General features: G+C 40.2%; 1 protein-coding gene across 8 annotated transcripts in view; it reads right to left on the bottom strand.

Annotated features, from left to right (window-relative positions):
* The window catches only part of mid2 (midline 2), a 126,502-nt gene that overhangs the window by 17,740 nt on the left and 87,009 nt on the right, over positions 1-21,753 (bottom strand). For all 8 annotated transcript variants that reach the window (XM_026330368.1, XM_026330369.1, XM_026330371.1 and 5 more), the window contains 4 exons: positions 9,469-9,576; positions 4,649-4,797; positions 3,244-3,371; positions 2,862-3,005 (listed from right to left, as the gene is read on the bottom strand). In XM_026330368.1, coding sequence (XP_026186153.1) covers positions 2,862-3,005; positions 3,244-3,371; positions 4,649-4,797; positions 9,469-9,576 — 529 coding nt within the window. The remainder of the gene's footprint in view (positions 1-2,861; positions 3,006-3,243; positions 3,372-4,648; positions 4,798-9,468; positions 9,577-21,753) is intronic.

A 21,753-nucleotide genomic window follows, 5' to 3' on the forward strand; every position in this document is an offset into this window, starting at 1 on the left:
AAAGTGACTCTTAGATTTGTCCAAGCACTGGATTAAATATGTGTTTACAGCAGCGTTACAGTCTGACCTCAAGAGAGTCTGAGTCAACACTGGAGGCTCAAATGGAAACTGCCTACTGTTTTTTTTGTAGATCAATTTAGCACTTAGAGTCTGATATTTTTTAAATTGTTTTCTCTATTCTTGTCATCTTTCTTGATCTTCATTATAGAAATCAATACCATATAATAAAAGAGACTACAATATGTCTGAGAGTGTGTATAACGTAAAGGACAGAAGGTTGATTTTGCATGAACACAAAGTACAAATAGAAGCAGATATTTACAGAAGTGTGGGTGTAAGATATAAATGGGTAGTTGGAGATGTCAGCCAGCAGATAAGCAAACAGGTCAACACTAGACTCTTGCAACCTGCAAAGGGTCACAGATAGCAGCCACACAATTACAGTGCAGACATCTTTACTTGCAGTCATATTTGGCTTTTTGACACTGCTTACATTTCTCTGTGGTATTTGGTCATACTTGGTGATTCTATTTCTGCTGCTCTGCTTGGATGATCCTGCAGAGACAGGGTTCACCTAAAGCCCCCATCCCCCTCCTCATGGGAGTGCCAAGGCTGCGGATGAGGCCAGGCGAGAGAAAAAGAGAGAGACAGGCTGACACTCAAGTGGGAGCATTTAGCCACTTGGAATGTTTGAGAAAAATGCCATGGTAAAAACTCAAGTGGTATGGCAGGCTAAATGGGTTTCTCTCTCAGTTTCTGCTGTGAATCTCTGAGGACTCTGTGGCAGCATGCTGCTGAATATCTGAGTCATTCGTGTGTATCACAGCTGAAATGTATCCTGATGTTTCAAATGGTTGAGGCACTTGAGATGCATGGTTAGATGGAGGAATGTCAGACTACACAGAGGAGAAGATGAGGGGATCAAACAGGAAAAAAGTGGAGAGGCACAGGTGTGTGTGTGTGTGTGTGTGTACGTGCTTGAATGTGCACGACTATGTCCATCACATCCTCCACATATCAGTAAGTGGTAATTTTCTTCTCCCCTATGTAACCATTATCCACTCAGGTTTTCACCTGTACCTCTCCTTTTCCACAGTGGTCTTTCTTTCCCCTCATTTATGTAGTAGTAGACAATAGAGAAATACCAATTAGAACTTTGAATGGGGATTTTGCAAACTTTTAAAGGTGCAAAGAGTAAAACGTGAATGATTTTGTGTCATCTAGTGGTGAGAATGCAGAGTGCAAAGTGCAGTAACCTTCTAAGCACTCCCCACCCAACACCCACCCAATTCCAGCCATGAGGGAGGGTATAATGGCTGTCACCTTTAAAATAAAATGTGATTCTCTGTCTAATTTGTCCTTTCTGGGCTACTGTAGAAACATGGAGCACACCATGGCTGCCTCTGTAAAAGGAGACCTGCTCCCTATGTAGGTTTAAAAGTCCAATTTTGAGATTAAGAAAATGCATTGGTTGGTATTTTCCAGTGATTACACACTAATGACAAAATGTTTAGGAATAATATATTTCATTTCTGCTCAATGCTCTAAATAATACACATTAACCTTTAAACAGAGTAACACCCATGCCATTTTAATTCCATTCTAGCATTATAATGTTTTTGGCAATAAGTCATTCAAATTTGTAGGATTCCTCAGTGATAAGATGTACATGGGTCATTTAAATTTGCCTCCAACTCAACAGTGTGAATTTTCCAACCAATTATGGGAAAGTAAATGTAGGTCATTCTGGAATAACACAGAAAATATGGTGAGACTTTCTTAAATTTTCTCATGCTCTCCAGTTATCAACCAACACATCAGTGGTTGCTGCCACATGGTGGTGATATTGGATCCACAATCTAATTAAATTAACTACTAACTCTTTAAGAACTGCAATAGGACTGCAGCTCTGTATGGCACAGCTCAACTACATACATACTCAACAAGAGAGAATATGAAACAAATATGAGACGGCCGGTATGGTATCAGCAGAAATGGGGTTAGGCTGAAAGAGAGCAGTGATTCACGCTGCTTAAACAACAACCGGATACAAAATGTAAATCCCCTTGTGTTATGCACTGTATGTCCTATTTTTATAACACGTATTCTTGATAACTCAGCTTTGTTGCTTTATAAATACAAGCATGGAGGGCAACAACAAAGACTAAAGCTGGACAGAAAATCTAGTAGCTAGTTTACAAGGGTGAAGACTGAAAATAAGATTGAAGAGTTCTGGAAGTGTAGTGGTTCTCCAGTTTATTTATCTAACTGCAGAGATGTCAGAGACTATTGTGAGATGTGTTTGTATTTTCTTTGGATTGTGCGCCAGTGTATTTAGGAGCAGATATGTGTATGACAGAGACGTAATACGTATCTGTCATATATTATAAATACAACTAATAAAACCTATCCCATATCTGTGCTGACTAAAGGCAACAAAGATCATAATACACAATAGATGCCAAAGATTTGTTTTTGTTGTTTTGATACAGCAACTATCAACGTTATTACCAGATGTTGCTTTAAAAGCTTTAAACAGATGCATGTGTGAATTCCTTTTTTTTGTTAACCACATTAAAACAATTCTGAACAATTCTACATCTAATTAAACTTAAAACACAGGTCAACAAGGTTTTTGATCCCTCCTGGCCAAACTTTAATTTGAAAAAAATTCTATTCACCCCTGGCTATTACTGAAATGCATCCCAAATTGTGTGAATGCAAACTTCCTTCTGGGCTCAAATAAATGATTGCTTGCCATCTGCAGTACAGATCTATTTTTCTGTATTATCACACCTCTGTAGGTGTGTGTGTGTGTGTGTGTGTGTGTGTGTGTGTGTGTGTGTGTGTACATGACTTACTGATGAAATTTGTCTGGCCAGTGTAGATGGTGTACTGCAGCTCGTAGGAGGTGACGCTGAACTCATCCTCTGACGTCCAGTGAACAGTGATGGTGTCATGAGAGGCGGTGCACAGTTCGTCTCTTATGGATGGCGGGTTGGGAGCTACATGTGAAGGAAAAGACAACATAATTCATAATGAAAATAAAACTTACATCCAGTCACATTTTAAAGTAGGAGAGAAGTAATTGTAAATATTTTTATAAATATTATATGTTACATATTTTACAAATATGTAATACTGTATGTGAATGTTATCCAGTGGGCTTCATATGCCAAGGAGTCTAAAGGTTTTCCCATGATGACAGCAGTACCCACTGAGCTGTACAGACACAACTCTCACCTGTTAGGTAATCTAGTCCTTCCAAAATCTTCTTCTCTCGTGAGAAATCCAGGGCAAAGTTATCAAACGCCTCGTTCAGGTTGACGTCAGGGATGAGTACCTGGGATGAGGCTGTTGCCATGGCAACCCTGCCGTGTGGTCAGGAGAGGCATGTGGAAAAAGTAAATGTCAGGAGAATAGCAGAAAAGTGAGGGAGGGGGCAGGAAGTTGGATGAGGTGATGAGAGGAAAAGAATGGAGGAGCAAGAGAAGATGAAAGGTGATGTTGAGATGGAAAATGTGTGGAGAAAGGTGAAGGAAGTGAGGTGACAAGAGATGAGAAGTGGTAGACAAGAAAAAAGTGTGAGAAAAAGAAAATAGAAAAGAACAGAATATACATGATACAGAAAATGGATTAAACTGAAGTGTCTCTACCTCAGGGTTACTGTATCTGTTAATGCAGAATGGTATTAAAACACAGATAACCTGCACTTTGCATAGCCTTGCGAAAACATGCCTATTTCTGCTTCGGGCATAAGTGAGAAGTGTGTGCCAGGAGCCAGCCTGAGCCACAGTGCTGGCAGGATTACAGAACAGACCAGAGAGGAGTGGAGGACAGACCTTCAGTCCTTCAGACCTTTGTTCCTCAGTGAAGAGAAACCAGTCTGTCAATAAAGCACCTAGCCAGGTGCTGGAATATAGCAAAGTGTGCACCAAAAAAAAAGCTGCTATGCTAGCTCCAGATTTCACAAATGTCTTTGTGCAAGAGACAGAGCGAGAAATCTGCTGGCCTGCAGAAAGGGAGAAAGGGATGCAAGAATTACAGAAGTATGCAGGTGGAAAGAGAAACTACAGAGCCAGCGCTTAAATGACAGATGATTTTCAACAGAGGCTTGACACTGATCACAGGAGCTAGAGAGGTTTGCTATAATGCTGATTTCACCAGCCTTGCTCTAGAATTGGATTTTGTAGATGGAAAATATTTATACAAAAAAGGAACTCAGGGGCATGGATTTTGATTAATAAAAAAAAAAAAAAAAAAAAAAAAATTCATGTCGTCAAATACATTAAAAACTTTTTTATTGTGTGACTTGAAACAGGAGACAACAGACTATTCAGAAAAAAAAACTAAATAAATAATAATACTAATCACATCATAAAATCACTACAAAGGGCAGATATAAAGAAAGACTCACTAATACATTTATTGTGTGCCTCCTGTTTTAAGTCCTTTGGCGACTGATTCTGACTAGCTTGTAAAACAGCATTAATATCTGCCTTGACCAGGATTCTAATCTATAATTCATAGCTGAAAAAAGGAAACAATATTATGACCTCCAATCAGCCATGCAAAGAGCCCACTTCATCACTTGTTCTACCTCACTGGGTGTCAGCAGATGTGTGTGTCCATGCACTACATCACCCACCTTTCTGCTACGTTTCGAGCAGTCTGGAGGAAGCGGGCATGATCATTCTCCTTCAGGCTCTGTTCGGCTTGGGTGATGAGGGCGCTGGAGCGCTCCAGACACTGGCGACAGTTTGCAATCTGCTGAGCCAACTTTCGCAGTTTCATCACCTGAAACAAACACAAACACGGTACAGGTTGCAGTGCTGCGGCACACTGATTTATATTCATCCGTTCGATTTGAGCTTTGAAGGAATACTTCACTGTTTTCGCAAGCAGACTGTTCAATTTTTCTCTTATAATGAGAACAGAGAACACAATACCAACTTAATATTACGTGGTCTAGTCAAAGTTTCAGAAATATAACCACCGTATTCTTTTGCTATGGAGGGATTCTGGGCCACACACCGTCTTTCATCACCACTTCTAAAAGTCTAAGAAAAGCAGCTCTCTGGTTTTATTGATCTTTTACGCTCTTCTTCTGTGCCAACAGCTGCTCTCTCCACTGCACAAATTCAGGGTAAAGTGCCTCAGAGCTCCCTTTGCCCCCAAAGGCATCTCAACTAGTGTGTGATGATTTCAGTATGAGGTACATTTACTTATCCCTGTGACAGTCACTAATACACAGATACATTCTGCTCAACACATCCAGAAAATATAATAAATCTTTCCTGCCAAAATTGCTCTAAATTGCTGATACAAAGTCAGCACTGGTAGCACCCCCTGGGACGATTCCTGCTAGGTGAAACCAACAAGTTGCCATATTGCAGACTAATGGGAGCTGAAGTTTTGTTAGTGTAAAATAACAACACAAAAACAAAAACAAACCCTCCGCAGAAACCTTGGATACTGAATGTGTTGGACACTGATCAGAGATTTTGTTGTCGGAGGAATTCTTGAAGTATGGGAAATTAATTTTACTTGCAAAAATAGTAAGCAAAAGACATCACCACTGCTTACGTGTGAATAAAAGGAGGAAAAACAGTTTTCACTGTTATTTTGACCAAACATTTAACCCCTGCTCCCGCAAAAGATATCACAGATGTGACAACTGTCAACCCCAGGTCTAACGGCTGTAAATCACGCACTAGTTAATCTAATGGTTACATGTAGACGCAGGTCACACGTACAGTGAAGCAGACACATGCACAGGCGTGGACAGGAAGATTTGGAGACAGGAAGACACAAAGAATGAAGCAAAGGGGACAGAGCACTGATTATGGGGTCAGAGTTGAAGCAAGCCCACTGGCTCTTTATTCTCATGCTGACCTTATGGCCGTCTCGCGTAACAGAATGTTGGGAGGTCAAGAGAGCACGATGCATTATTATCTGATATCATACACTATCAGAGTGCTATTCTGTTTTAAATTGCATGTGTCTATTTTTGTCTATGAAAGAGCAAAACACTGAAAAAAAAAAAGATTTGCAGACCATTGCTAAAAACTTGTTTTTGCAGACTGGATTACTCCTGGATTACTCAGCCAAACCAGAGATAGGCCTACTTCAGCCTTGTAAACACTTATCTATCTCCATATGCTTGATGTGCGTCTTTCAGCTGTAACAGCAAAGAGCTAGAAGACCACACTGTCTTTAAAAACAAGGGAAGATTTTGGTCCACAAATAATCACATTCATCTTCATCACAAAAAAAGTGCTGTGTGCATAAAGAGGCAGGTCAGTCAGGGATCAGACACATACGCAGGGCTTTATAACACAGGAGGCTTTTAAATGTAATGTGTGAATGGCTGTATGGTAGTATCATTTCTGACTGAGTATAAAAAACAACCAGCTATGCTATGCTATTTGAAATATAAGTAATTATTTATCTTGATTATGGCTTGTATCCTAATTCTGCAAATAAACATTGTTTGATGAAACCATCCCCTTGAGCTGTCAATGAAAGGTGAGTTGCAGAAATTTTAAATGGGATAGAGTAAAGTAAAGTAAAGTCACTTCATTGTTTGAAACAACATACTTTCAGTGAACAGCTAACAACCCAACTCTCTTAACACCAAATGAAACTTAAAGGAGCAGAAACGCCATCTATAATTATATGTGCCCTTAAAGGATTAGTCATTTATATTTTCAGTGACACATTTTTGCTTGCAGGGTTTGTATTATGCAAATAAGAATTCAGGAAAGAAAACACTGGGTGGCAATCGGTTAAGAGCGTGTCATCAAAAAGTCTCAAAAAATTCAGAACAGTACCTAATGTGCACTCGCTTTCTACTGCTAGAAAAGCTGCTCCTGCTTAGAAGCCTCTCTAAGCTGGCGACTTAATGGGGTTTTCAATTGACATCGTAGCTGCTCTTTTGCTAAGACCACCATAATCTGTTATCACTATAAACGACATTTGAGCAGGTTGTTGACTGCAAAGAGAGGAGAAGTGAGTCAGGCTTAATGGATGGGTTATTATTTTGGCAACATATGCTGCACACAGCAATTTTAGAGATGATTACGCCATCTATCTCAGAATAATGGACAATATGGCATGGCATGGTGTGTGTGTGCGTCTCACCTCTAAAGAAGTTGAAATGGAACAGTTTTTTTTTAAATCCTAGCCAGACGTTATTATTATAGCTTGTTCTTCAGAACCACAGGGAATTATGAAATAAGGCTGAAACCTGTTTTTGAGGCTGCATCTTTTTTAAATATTTGGTTTGGAGTTGGTCAAATGACAGTGTATACTGGACCTCATTAGTTACTAAATTACAAAAATGTTATTAGAATGTTTTGCTGTTGGCATTAAATGTAAGATTTTGAGCACTAACATTTGCATTTTCCTATCTGCAACCAAAATAACCAATGTCACTCAGTTATATCATTTGCCTTGTGTTAATATTATTGCTCTGTCTGCATTCTCATTTTGCACTTTTTAGTCTTCCATTTTAATTGAGTGTCTGAATGTTAAGCGTGTGAATCTATCCACTATACCGAGGCCTTCCCACGGGGGAATAAAAATACAGCATGTACACTTTGATAACAATCCCACAATGCAATCTCAAGTTACTGCCCACTACTGGGTAAACAACTGAGTTGAATTATATTCTCATAATTACTCATTATGCATAAAATAATACATAACTAAATGCTCAGCTGCAAAAGTAATGTGTAACATTGATCATTACTTTACAGATGTCAGCACCATCAAAGACTAACATTAGCAGCATTAAGGCAATGTAGTATCGTAGCATATCGTAGCATAAGATCCCTTGATTTAGTAACTGTAACATTATTTCAGCTGTTTTTCCACTGAAAACAGTAAAAATATTTATGTTTTACTAAGTTATGCACTACAGCCCAACAGCCTGAGTTATTTCAGACACAGCCATAGAAACAGACTTGGTTAACTTAGGTTATACAGGTTAGGTTACAGTTTGTTTTTACACTTACTGTATATTTGAGTTTATTTTAGTCTCTACTTTGTTAGCTTAAAATATTAATATAATAATTTAATATAATATTCAAATATTTGCTAACTTCATATAGTAGATAGGTAGTTAATAAGATCCATTACAGAAGCAGACGCTAAATAAGCCATTTGGTTACATAGTCAGGTTATGGAAGGGAAAGCAGTTTGAGTGTAAAAACACGACTTGTCAAAGACTAAGAAAGGTCATAGCCATGGTAAAAACGCTGATAGGAAATTGAATGTAGAGAGAGAGGCACAGAAGATGCTTGAAAAACAGGCAGTAATATGATAAACACACACACACACACACATATATGAGCCATGGGAATAATGTGTTTGTGCAGGGACAGATTAGGCATGACTGCTTAGTCTCCTTAGAGAGAGACTGAGCTTGTTAAGAGGAGGTGAAAGAGGGAATGGGAGCACCTTGCACAGCTCTGCTCACCACGATGAAACCTGCATAATCCTGTTATTCCGTTGCAGAGTCATCTCTGAATATTGTCCTTTCTGACACTGTCCTTAAGACAAAAACAAAAAAAATACAGCACTGATATTTGTTTAAATGAATGCAACGACTCTTCTCCTCTCCTCTCTGGCCAACATCTATTTCAACCCATCTGCGATTATTTGAATAACTCCAGGTGATTAATCTTCTTTGACCATTAAACAGCCACAGATATTAAGACATCATCTGCAAGATGACATCAGCCCCCTCCTGTCCGTGTTCCTTCCTCCCTCCGCCTCCTGCATTTCACTCCTCTAACCCTCTGCTAGACAACCTTTTATAAAGCCAGACTCTCTGGAGAACAAGACTTGCTCTTTGTCTACAATCACTGCGGACGTACTTGCTTCTCTTTCACACAGACACAGACACAGACACACGCACATGCACACGCACACCCACACACGCACCTACAGTGCTTCAGTCCTTGTGTGCATCTCTTGACAAAATTCTTTTGCTTCCTCAGAGAATCCTCCACAAGTACTTAAAACTTTACCTGGGAGAGTGACATTCAGAGTTTTGCCTCTGTCCTGAAACCCTAGGTGCTCGTAAAAGGACAGAACCAGTCATATACACATGGTCACATGTACACACCCACCCATCACACACATATAGTCTGTAAAGTAAACCCTGTATTCTCTTTGAAAAAGCTGTGGCAAGTTCATAACATTTATTCCTCCATACACATAGGGAAGCTGCCTGTATGTGGGAGCACCCGTTGCTGTTCTCTCTCTAGTTCCTCACTTGTCTTGTAAATATTAGCTTGACCCCTTGCTAACGTGGTAGCTAATGTAATGTCAAGACTATTACCCTGTTTTATGCACTTCATTCTTTTGCCTCTTAATTGCCACATTTATATATTCAAGGAGTCTAAAGTCTCAGGCCAGAGCTGAAAGTGAAAAGGTAAAGTCATCCTGGGACTATTTTACCTTGGACTCTTTGATCTTCACAGCGATGACCTGTTTTCTCTGGCGGATGATCTCCACCAGCTCATCACACTCCTCCACCAGCTTAGCTTCATGCATGGCTGTGTTCACCTACAGAGAGAAGCAAGTAAACATGTGACATAAATGAAGAAATCCTCACAGGTTTTCTCGTTGTCAACTACAAATTCAAGCACACTCACAGACATGTTTGCATCTTAATCAAGAAGAGTGAATCACTCTAATCCAGCCATACTGTGTCATGCTTGTCTGTTTTTGTGAAAACAAAAACAACATGACTGCCTTGGATTGTTGCTCTTTCCCTTGCTAAGCATGTAAAGGTGACTTGTAAGATTTTTAGATTGGCAGCCAGGATTCATATCATCACAAACAGATCATGTCATTTGTTTTTTGGATGCCCTTATGCATAGCTACTGCACAATCAGAAAAGATGCCTACAGCAAGATGTGCACCAGGATTAAAATCCAGATAAGAAATTCCTCACTCTTTAATTAGGTTAGACCATAAATTATTTTACATTACAAAGCACACATTCATCCAGTGGGAAAAAAACTAGGAATACATATGACTGATAAACTCATGTGTCCACAGTGACTTATTTAGTGGGTATTGTGGGTGACATATGATTTACATTCTACATTGTGGACTGCAGACTGAATTTCATTTTTTGTTTGTCTAAAATGTGCCTGTTTCTTGCTTGAGGGAAAGCCTAAAGAGCATAATATGCAGAAAACAAATGTTGTATAGAATTTATAATATATCACTTATTTTTAAAACATGTTATTTTCGGTCATTACGAATAAGAAATAGGTTAAGGATTGTTATTGATTATTGATTAAAAAGCAGCCAAAAAGGCTCTGAGTAGACTCATTAATTCACTGACAGAATTTGCTTACTCTTTGCCAATTTAATAGATTCTGTGATTATTTCAGAACCAAAGTTGCCAAGGCAACTCATCATCAGTTCACCATTTCAGACCAACACTAAATGAACAGCCAACTTCAAACGTGTGTGGGTGGGTGGGTGTTACTGAAACACTAAGGGTTCTTGCTGAATTGCAGTGTTGAACCACTACTAAAAGGTCTGCCAACTGTAAAATACAATTATGAATACACCAGAAGCTTCTGAAACAGCCAAGGCAGGGGCTCAAATGAAAAAAGTTCAGATGTCCTGCTGCAATTTCACTGCAGAGGCACTGAAGAGAGCAGAAAACCTAACCTGCAATATTTTTCTTCCAGGGACATTTGACCTGTCACAGCACGGCTACATTCAGACAGACAGATGGTTTACTACTGAGTTGGCTTTGATTGCTGTTTCACCAGCAAATTTAATCTAAAGGTGTCCAAATGCAAACACATGAAAAAAAAAAAAAACAAAAAACAAAACTCTTCACTGGGTGCTATGATTGATGGGTCCACATTGCACACTGCACACTCACGGAAACCTTATCACCGCTTTGTCTGCTCGAGGAGTTGCACTTTATCCGGATTTCCAGATACAAACGTAATACTGTGTTACTGTGCATTGATCTCAGAATGTAATAAGTTCCCATGTAGCATCTAAGATAAAGCTGCCACAAAGTTGTGCTCACACAGGTTTGTACTATCAGCTCAACTCCTCCGGAGAGATGTTGGGAGTAACCACTATATTTGTCTGTGGGAGCCAATTTCAACTATGAGAAAAATTACAAATTTAGTCCAGAACATAATAAAGTTTATCTTATCTTAGAAATTTCAATAACATTACTGGCTTAACTGCTTCATTAGATTCTGTTTTATTGAGTACTGCTGAACTGGCAACCCTCATACAGTAATATAGCAAAAAATGCATTATGAGAACAGGCCCTTTAAAAGCCCTGACTGGGTGTGGAAATATTAAGGTTATGCAAAGATTACTTTCAAAACCAAGGTCACACTACTAGCCTTGGGATGATGAAATTAAGAAAAAAAAAAAAAAAGCACATCTGTATGTTCATGAGAGTGAATCCATTTAAATGCTTACAATAACTGAGAAGTGATAAAGTTAAAGTCTGTTTATTTTGGGTATGAAAGTGCTTCTAAATAATTTTATGAGAGTGAAATACAAATTGTTCTGTAAACTTACAAATAAATAGTTGATTTCAGTTTTATTGCCACAGTGTCTCCTTTATATCTTTACAATTATACTGTCAAAACGTTATTAGTATAGGACTTTGGGTGCTTACATAGTTTCACCACCTGTGGACTCTGTCTCCTTTAAAACAGCACAGTTAACATCATACTCATAGACTCATAGAGGCTGGCACTGTTTCAGTTTGGTTAATCTACATCTCCCTATGATTAGTTTCCCATCTTTACATTTTACAGGGCTGTGACTTTCTGTCATGCTGCAGACTACCAAACTACTTACCCAGCAACCAAGTTCCACTCATCACTCCACAAAGCTCATTACAACAAGCCAATCCACTTAAGCCTCATTATTCACACACACACACACACACACACACTGATAGACACATGCCAACACACACAGACACATGCCAACACACAATTTATTCTGCAAAGAGCCATCTTATGACTGCAGGTTAGTAATTAAGCAGGATAAATGCAGCCATCGAGGATCAGTGTGAATTACAACTGAGCTACTTGGCAGCTTAGAGTTACAGAAACAATCTTCATCTCCATCCTCGTCCTCCCCTTTCACCTCACCCAAAATCTCATCCCGTTTATTGTTTGCCAGCTTCTGACATTATTATCCACTCCCTAAACAGACACTGTCACCTGCTGTGCATCTCCCTATTCATCAGGGTTCTCTGCAGGTGCACTGAACAGTGCCAAGTCCAGGTTGAAGTATAGATCTATTATTGGAATATGTGAAGTACAACCACAGCAGGACTGAAAACACTTTCAGTGTTAAAGACTTTCCAGCTGTGAAAACACAGTCTGAGAGGGACAGAAGGAAAAAAAGCTTGACAAAAAAAAAAAAAAAAAAAAAGTGTACAATTTTTAAATGCTAGTGTAATAAATTGATCTTTTTTTTTTTTACATTTCTGTAGAATTAAAGTGGATAATAGTTAAAACAAAGTTACTGGGATTATCATTTCTTATTGGAATTGCTGTTAAATTTAGTCACTGAGATCTCACATACTTTATCATAGTCATTCATCTTGGCCATGTATACACAGTATATTCTCACTGGGCTACACATTCATCTTGCTGTAACGTAGCTGGCCAAATGTAGTCTACAGAGCGCAGGCTGACAGCCGAAACATTAAATCAAAAGAGTTGTTATTCCAAACCCTAATCAGAAAGCTTACAGCGAGCACACACATATACTCCCATACTGTATGTCATTAGGCTGAGTTCTGCTTCACCAATATGTCAGGGTTAAACATATAGGCCCATATTTTTATAATGAGGAAGTGAGTACTGAATCACTTGAGAATTTAATAAAACGAGCACTGCAGCTACATTTTTCCTGGCTTCAAATGACTGACACTCGCTGTTCACCACCCACTGTGTGAGGTTTCAGCAAATAATGACGTGACTCATGTATGTGGCCAAGCAGAGTGCCAGTCATTAGAATGTTGTGAACCAGGTGAGCTAAAAGCCTGTATTGTGATTCAACATTGTATGGGGTAAGGTTGATGTCAAAAAAGACGTGCGTACTAATAAACATTCATACATATTGGCCTAAGGTTGTGCATAAATGAATAAAATGTACACAAAAATGTGGTTTTGTAAACTCTCGTATGAGTCAAATCATCCATAAAATATGTAGTGCGTGTTCTTATGTGAGAATACGCTTCCAAAAAACTAAAAAACTAAAATAAAATAATAATAATAATAATAATACGAAACACAATGCGCATGCGTTCGTACTGCATTTGACTTGGAGGCGGCAAGATGTGCAGACGAGGAGAGTGCAACAGAGACGGGCCGAAATCAGGTAAATAGATTATGTATCTAAACATTGTGTTGTAATATAATTTTCTTGCATGCGCAGTTTGTGAAATCGATGTATCTTCTGCTCGATACATAATGCCTGCGAGTCCGTGATGTATTTTTGACAGTAAAGTCATGGTTGTCAATTTGTATTCATAATGGAAAATCCCAAGCGTAAAATTGCGCTTCGTATTATTATTATATATTAGTTTTTTGGAATCGTATTTGTAATTTTGAGAAAATCTGTCGACTCCAGATAAATGTACTGAATAGTGTGAGTTTTAATGATGTTGCAATGCTCATTCAGCCCTCGTCACAAAAACTCTGACAGCTGTAGCACCATAATAAGATCACAGACCCTGGCAAATGCTGCTAAATTACCCTCCCACCCAAAACATGACAAATCCCAATTTGTTTTCTTGAACTACAAATCTCTACCAACTCATGTTGCCTTAACAAGCATTGTTTAAACGCACACAACTTTCCCAAAGTTTCCACACATCCCAGTCATGGAAGGTGTAAGACTGGAGACATAATGGCAAGAGAGAGAAAAAAGTTGGACTATTCTGTCTCTTGTATTTATGATACAGGTTTAATAAATAGATTAAAAAAAAAAAAAAGTAAAAATTTAATAAAATCCAAAAAGTTTGTGGAATAATATGATTTGCATCTACTGGCTTTCATAATAACATTGTTGCATATAGTTTTACAAAATACTGCTGTCCAAATTAATTATTCAAAGAAAAGCATAATAAGCGAGGAGTGAACCTCAGTTTGATTATTTTATAAGTAATCATGCATTGGAGATATCCTAATTAATATTGTTATTTGGGTGCACCATACTATTCTGCCTTTAGCTGCACCAATTCATTTCAGAAAGTGGACATCTGGCATAATAACTATCGACAACAAGCACAGATGATAAAACAGTTCATGGTTCGTAAGGTGAACCACTCTAGACAAAGTCACTACCACTCCAAACTTTGTTAGGAAAGGACCAGATCAGAACAGCTGTTAACCTCTTGTTGACACACACACAAACACACACTGAATCGATTCTGCATTCATTCCAATGCCATCAGCTTCTCCTCCTCCATTTTTGTCATCTGTACTTTCTGCTCTGTTTAGGTCTGACTGGTCCTCATTCTGTCTGCTTCTCACTGACCTTCTCAATTTCTCTCTCACTGACACCCCCTCCAAAACTTTGCCTTTTTCAGTCAGACATGATGTCCTCAAATAGATGCAAGGATTTAGCCTGACAGCTTTATGTCTGAAGCTGTCCATAAGATACTGGGACCAATCCTGATGATTTATGACACTCGAGTGGCACCGGGCTCAGAGAAAAATGGCTTCTTATAGATGCAACAGTACAAAAGAAAATGCAACTGCAAGATATATATCATAGATGTTATGTCAAAAAAAAGGTGATAACTGGAAATGCTTCACTGGCACTGAACACATTAGAGCTTATATATGCTAACCACATGTACTTTTTTTTAGGGTGCACTTAACTTTGAAACTTTTGTCTTCTTTAACTTTTCAAATCAGCAACGAGACATAATAAGTGATTAATCATCATGGATGTTGTAATCAATAAGATTAATCATGTGTTTGTAGATAAACCCAGACACTCCTGTTGAAGGGACAAATTAATTCTATTTCAGTTGAGTTTTAAGATTTGCTGGCATTATGGATGGCAATGCCTCTAACTAAAATATCTCAGCAACTACTGGATGGATTGGTATGAATATTGGTAGAGGTGTTCGTGCTGGCGGGATAATTTATCTTAATGACTGTGGTGATCCCTAATTTTCATTATTACATCCATATTTCAGTTTGTTTATGGCCCAAAACATATGGAACTAATTAAAATTCCCATCAGACTCCTTGTACTTTGTGTTAAGTACTAATTACCATATTTTAGCATGCTAAAACACTAAATGAAATTGTAAAATTGGCTCAAGACTCTTGGGGTTTTATATGGGACAGATTCATCAACATATAGTATGTGTCCTGATGCCTTCAGATGCCTGGACAAATTAAAGGAACTGAAACTGATACTGTATGTATCACTCATAATAATTTCTAAATAAATGCAAACTTATTTACCTTCCTACGTTAAATACAAAAACTTTAATATTTAGCGCTGACAGTATCTCAACTGCAGTGCTAATTTTGACACCTAATTAGAAACCTGTTTATTCCAATAATTATTAACATCAGATAATACTACTGTAAAATCCTTCAAAGACTCACAGACTGCTGTTTTCCTAATCTGGAGCTACAGTTGCGTGCAGGTCACTGAATATGACTTTGCATTAAAGATTGTAGTTACTTCATGCCCATTTGTCCATTTTCTACATTATTTATGTTTTGATTCACCGACTCCATTATACACCGTAATGTAGTGGTGGGCTGGTACATGGTTGAAAGTGGCACTGCACAGGGCTTTAGAAATACGGCAGAAACAAAGAAGACCAGTGGACTGTTCAATCTCACTAATTCTCCAAGAGAAAGGTAAAGAGTAGTGAGATGAGGCCCGATACAAAGGATTAAGCAGCATTACAGCCATCTCCACACATCTTATTCATATTCTGCACACAGTGCGATCAGCTTTCATGTACATAAACCTAGACAGGTCTTGTCTAATGACTTACAGCTCATTGTTTAATCAGTCGACATACATGTCTTATCATTAAAACCCACTGGGCATCTGTCTGGTGTGATTCTTTCTTTTTTCCATCAGCCCTAATACACACACACACACACACTTACAACCTTAACAGCAAGCAAATTTAGTTTCCTGCCATTTGGCAACATATTTGTAGTGATGGAAACACTGGCTGCTGCTGCTATGACTGCTTTCTCAAATAAAGCCTACTCCACATTAGCTGTGTCTGGATGATATGTTCTCTATTGTAGGGTGTGCCTTAATTAAAAAGCTGTCATTGAACATGCCTTGTCATGACCCAATCTCTGTTTCTGGAGGGTTACCTGAACAAACATTTGAGTGAGCACAAATACAGAGAGCAGGGATAAGAAGTAGTCGAAACAGAAAGACAGAAAATTTGATCATCCTTCAAGCTGCAGGATGAAGTCAGAGGAGAGGGATATTAAACGTAAAAATCTAGAACTTCAACACTGACAATGTTCCAAGTTTCAAGTGCAAGTAAAGAGAGGTCTCCCTAGGAATTAAACAGAAATCTGCTCAGAACTTGTATGATGGCAAGAAAAAAGTCAGTGTGGATCCTTTGAGATGTCCATTTGAAGACTAGAGGGAAAAAAAAACAACAACTTATGCTGCTACAAAATGGTGTCTCAAATGAAACTAGGACTATAAAACCGTGAAACACCAGGGTTTTGGCTTATACTGTAATGTAACTTAAATGAGAAAAAAATAGGTAATAAGACAATTGACATGAATAAAGGTCAGCCGAGAAAAACTGCAGACAATCAGAGCCAAATGAACATTTGACTTATTAATGAGACATTTTTAGAACAGCTTAAAACATATTTTGAGATTGAGATGAACAGTATTCAGGTAACTGGTAACTGTGATAGAATCTCTTTGAATCTGGTTTAAATTGTCACTATATCACTGTCAAATCAATATCAAAGTTATTTAGAAATGTTCTTTTTTCCCCCTGAACAGTCTCACTGTGCCTTCTCTGCCGCCCATTAATATCCAGTCTTCTATGTGGCATTGAAAAGATACTTAATAGTGATATGTGTTAGCTCAATAACAAATGCTCAAATGTCCTGTCATTCACTCACTGCTTTCAAGAGTGTTGAATGTCCCCACAGCAACAGATTTAACAATCTTACACTAAATATTGTTGAAAGGAGAGAGGGCTCCCAAGAAGGAAGCATCCTACGTTTCATTAATTCAATGCATCTCTACTAAGACTGTGGAGAAGAAAACTCCCTGAAGAGGGCCCCAGGAGAACAAGGCTGCATCGCTGCTGTGTGTGCTGACACACTGGAAGCTGATTCACACCGTGTTTGATCATATTTTCAGCACCAATACAGTATGATGCAAACAAGGAGGAGAGGAATCCAGGTCACGCTCAAAGCCTCTCAGAAATTTCTTACTTTGCACATACTTCTCTCGCTCTATAAAATCTCTGTTTTAAACTCCCTGTCTGAGATGAATTGCATTAGTGCTGAGCGTTTTCTTCCGCACAGTGCCTGCATCTGTTTTGGCCAAAAAGGATCAATGGTAGTCACACTGACACTCCACTCAGATCCTCTTTTTGTCGTCCTCTGGTTGCCCTCTGACTCGCACACTTTCTCTTCATATTATCTGTGTCTTTCTTTGCCTTTGCTGATTGCCACTTCATCTAAATTCCTTCCAGTTCCATCTTTCTCGATCTTCTTCTCCTCATTTGTCCTCATTTCCCCTCAGCTCTCTTCCTGTCATCCATTAAGAGTCACTGCATATTAATGTGAACTCACCTGAAAATATTAGGCTGCCCCATTCTTCCTGACAGTAATTAAACTACCCTTTTGCCTTTGACATCACATAAGAGAACAGGTCTGAATGGGTGCAAACAGGGTGGGAAACCATATAGTTTCTTTTAATAATTTGCTTAAGAGTCAGTGGAGCATGTTCTCTCCATGCTATCGCTCCTCATTTCATTTTGATGAATAAGTGATGAGATTCTGTTGTTGTTGTTAGCAGAGGCACAGCATTGGTATGCAGACAGAGACAAAAGACTTTTTTCGGTCTGCGTGCTGTTTAGTTTGTCTGTACTTAATGAATCACGCTGCCATCATTTAATTTTGACTGGGTGAGCGGCTGCATGAATTGTGTTTCATGGACCTCAGAGTGACTCTCAGAGTGAGAAAATGGAATCTGGCCCAGCTAATAAGAAATGAACTGCGCACAGAGTGATGGCGGCACCAAAGTGCATTTGTCCTCTGTGTCCATTAATGTCAGCTCTCCAAGAGGAATAAATTAAGAGTTAGGGCGTCAAGACAGACAGTATGTGTGTGTTTGTTTGTGCATGCACATGCCAGCAACGCAGGGCACACAACACTCGATGGCTAAGCATTAGTACTCTCTGGCTGTTTTCACACAGTACCTCTATTAAATCACAGCACAAGCCCAAATGGAAGAGGCCAGTGACAAGACTGGCTGCAGTATAATTTTCTGCAGACAGGTATGGGTTCATGGTAGGACACAGTGCAAACACTGCCCCCAAGGTTGTCACTAAATCGAACTGGGTGAGCTGTGAAATGTTACCCGCTTGTGACAGGTCAAATAAAGTTTCCATTCAAAGATATATGCCATTTGACAGATAATCTGCTTTGACTTGGGGGGGGGGGGGGGGGGGGGTGTAAATTCCCTGTGTGGGTAGAACTAGTGGGAATAAAACCATGAACTGCAGCAACAGTAATTCACCCTAAAAGTAAAAGTAAACACAACGAGGTGTATGAGGACCAAACCTCACTCTATTACAAGGTACAGTTCAGAAAATGACAAAAACTTATGATGCAGTCATACAGTCATAGCATTACATGAAGATTTTAGCATCTTAAAAGTAGGTAATACTGCAGAAGAGCTTGTGGTTGTAGCTTTGGCAGCAGTGAAGTGGTCATTTCTATGTTTGATGTTCTCTGAATTACATAACTACCCCTTTAAACAGTCAGAGTGGATGATTGCTGAGAGCTACTCTGGCTCATCCTTTCCTTCTTGAGTCATGGTTTGAAACAAGTTGCTTGGAGTGCGTTGATCAGCAGTACAGTAAGTGAGACCCCAACTGGTGTTTGCAGTTTTGCAGCACTGCACTGCGTCAGCCACTTGATTGACTATCAAATGACTAATTACCAGACAATAACAAAGCACCGATTGTAAAGGTGAGTCTGGATGGAAATGTATCTATTCTCTTTCTAGTACAGTTTCTTCTTGACTTTGGCTGCCAAGTAATAATTCGCTTCTATATTCTGCTACCATTCCCTGCTATTCTGGGTTCTTATGAGCCTATTATAAGAAGTGAAATTGAATTTGAATGTTGAGAATGATCAATATTTGATCAGTAGCTGTGGAGTCTTGATTTTATTGCAAGCACAACCACAGGAGTAAGAGAGAGACGTACTTCCTTCAGAAGTGTTCCAGTGTTTTAAATAAAGAGTAAAGAATGTGGCATCAGAGAAGTTGCCAACAGTAAAGCCAGTCAGCTGTATACAATCAATAACAGTGACACACCTGGGTGTTAATGTGCCTGAAAGAAAGAGCAAGAGTGAGAGATAAAGAAAGATTTATGTTGGCTAACACACCTTAACCCGCAAAACCTTCTTTTCGTGTCTATTTATTCACAGGGCAGGAACAAAAGACTGAAACCCTGGCTTTTCATAAGATGGTTTTTGAAGCCTGACACATTGATAGTTCAGGATGAGTGAGTACTGTATATTGGCTTAAAGAACATCCAGGGTAGCTTTAGTAGTGTGGCAGGGGAGCTAAGGTATGTCAAGTGACAATATTTCAATCAAGCAGCTGTGTTGGGTTTTAGCTGTGTGAAAATATTCCCTCTGATAGTTTCCCTTACCATCAAACAAGCAAACTCAACCATGGGGATAATGTTGGTTACGTATCGTAACCCAAAATTCTGTGAATTGGGTGCAGCCCTCTGGGCTATCGCTATATATCCCCTCTTCGCACCTGCACCCAGGGTGGGCCCCCCTCACCCGAACAGAGTGTCCACACGCCTGCAGCTCCCATATATAAGGCGGCGGTTTGGGTGAGCTCTTCCCTAAGAAACGAACCGGTCTTTTCTTCAGCCCGCTCAAGGGATGAGTGTGGCATACAGCCCAGAGGGCTGCACCCAATTCACAGAATCCTGGGTTACAATACGTAACCAACATTCTGTCTCATTGGTGCGCAGCCCTCTGGTAAGCGATAACCAGAAATGTTCTATGCCTCACTGGGCCCGGCCACCCAGGAGAAGAGTCCGAAAAACAAAGGAAATGCGAGTAACCACCTGACCCGAAGCGAAGCAAGCACCAGGTGGGAGGCGTAAGCACTGGCTTCATATAAAGCTGAAAACAGACGGATGCCTGGAACAGGCCACATCCGTGTAACAAAACACGCCTCCTGGGCTTGCCAGCCTAATTACGACTGGGAGGCTCCCAGGACAGTGTGAGAGAGGGATTAGCTTGCAACATCCCGCAAATAGAAACGCACGAAGGAACACGGGGAGGCCCATGAGGCCGCCGCGCAAATGTCTTCCACTGACAAACCGTGCAGGAGAGCTGTGGAGGATGACACTTCTCTAGTGTAGTGTGCACGGATGCCAACCGGAGGCTCCCTGCCCAATGCGGAGTAAGCCTGCGCAATGGTCTCACATAGCCAGTGAGACAAACGTTCTACAGAGAGGGTAGAGTCCAGCGAACTCTGTAGTGAGCAAACAGGCGCTCCGAATTGCGTAACTCTGCCGTGTGTTCTACATACTAGAGCGCGCACCGGGCAGAGAAGCTGCGAAGCATTTAGGCATGTATGCAGGGTTAGGACGCAAAACTGCCGCACTGCGATCCTCCCTGATCTGAAGACACTGCGGGAATAATGATAGAGCCAACAGATCGCTGACGCTGTCTGCTGCCACAACTCCTCTGGGGAGTGGGCCAGCAGAAGTAGGTCACCGAGGTAGGACAGGACTCTCATTCCCTGTCTCCGGAAATAGTGAGGATGTCTGATTCGCTATCCGCGGGCGCCCTCTTGTGATCAAATCAAAGATTAGCCGACAGAGGGCCCAAATGAGACAGCTGTGTGAAGGGAGTGTGCTGATTAGCATGCTCGCTCAAGCTAGTTCGCACGTGCTGACGACTGGCAGAGGTCGGCTGGGCTACAGAAGAATATTTGCCCTTCAGGGGGATGTAAACATGCTTATTTTCCTCAGAACCATAAACAAGGGACATACATTCCTGAAAACTTAAGAACACCACACTTATTCCCCGCGCATCATCAGAACGTTTGCTGTTTGCAGGGAGGTTCAGGTGCTGGGCTAGACCAGGAGCAGGCTAGCCAAGGAGCCTTGGGGGGCCGCCGAGGAGCAGGAGGCATCTGGTCCGAGGAGGAAGGGGTCAGAGCCAGAGCAACCGCTGGTTGAGGGCGGTGACTGGGAGCGGGAGCTCGGGATCCGGTGGGATGTCTTGCCCTTGGGCGATAAGTGGAAGTGTGGTCCAAATAAGCTGTCACGGCTAATGGGACCCTCCAACAAATCCTTCCTCACCATCTCTGGGATGGGAGAGACGTGCAGCCAATTATTCCAGTGCGCCATCATCTAACACGTGGCGATGTGGGCCGCTCCCACAGCAATAGGGGCACAGAGAGCCAGAATAGTGCCCACCA

The sequence above is a fragment of the Mastacembelus armatus genome, chromosome 10, assembly GCF_900324485.2.
Source record: "Mastacembelus armatus chromosome 10, fMasArm1.2, whole genome shotgun sequence".
Classification (NCBI taxonomy): domain Eukaryota; kingdom Metazoa; phylum Chordata; class Actinopteri; order Synbranchiformes; family Mastacembelidae; genus Mastacembelus; species Mastacembelus armatus.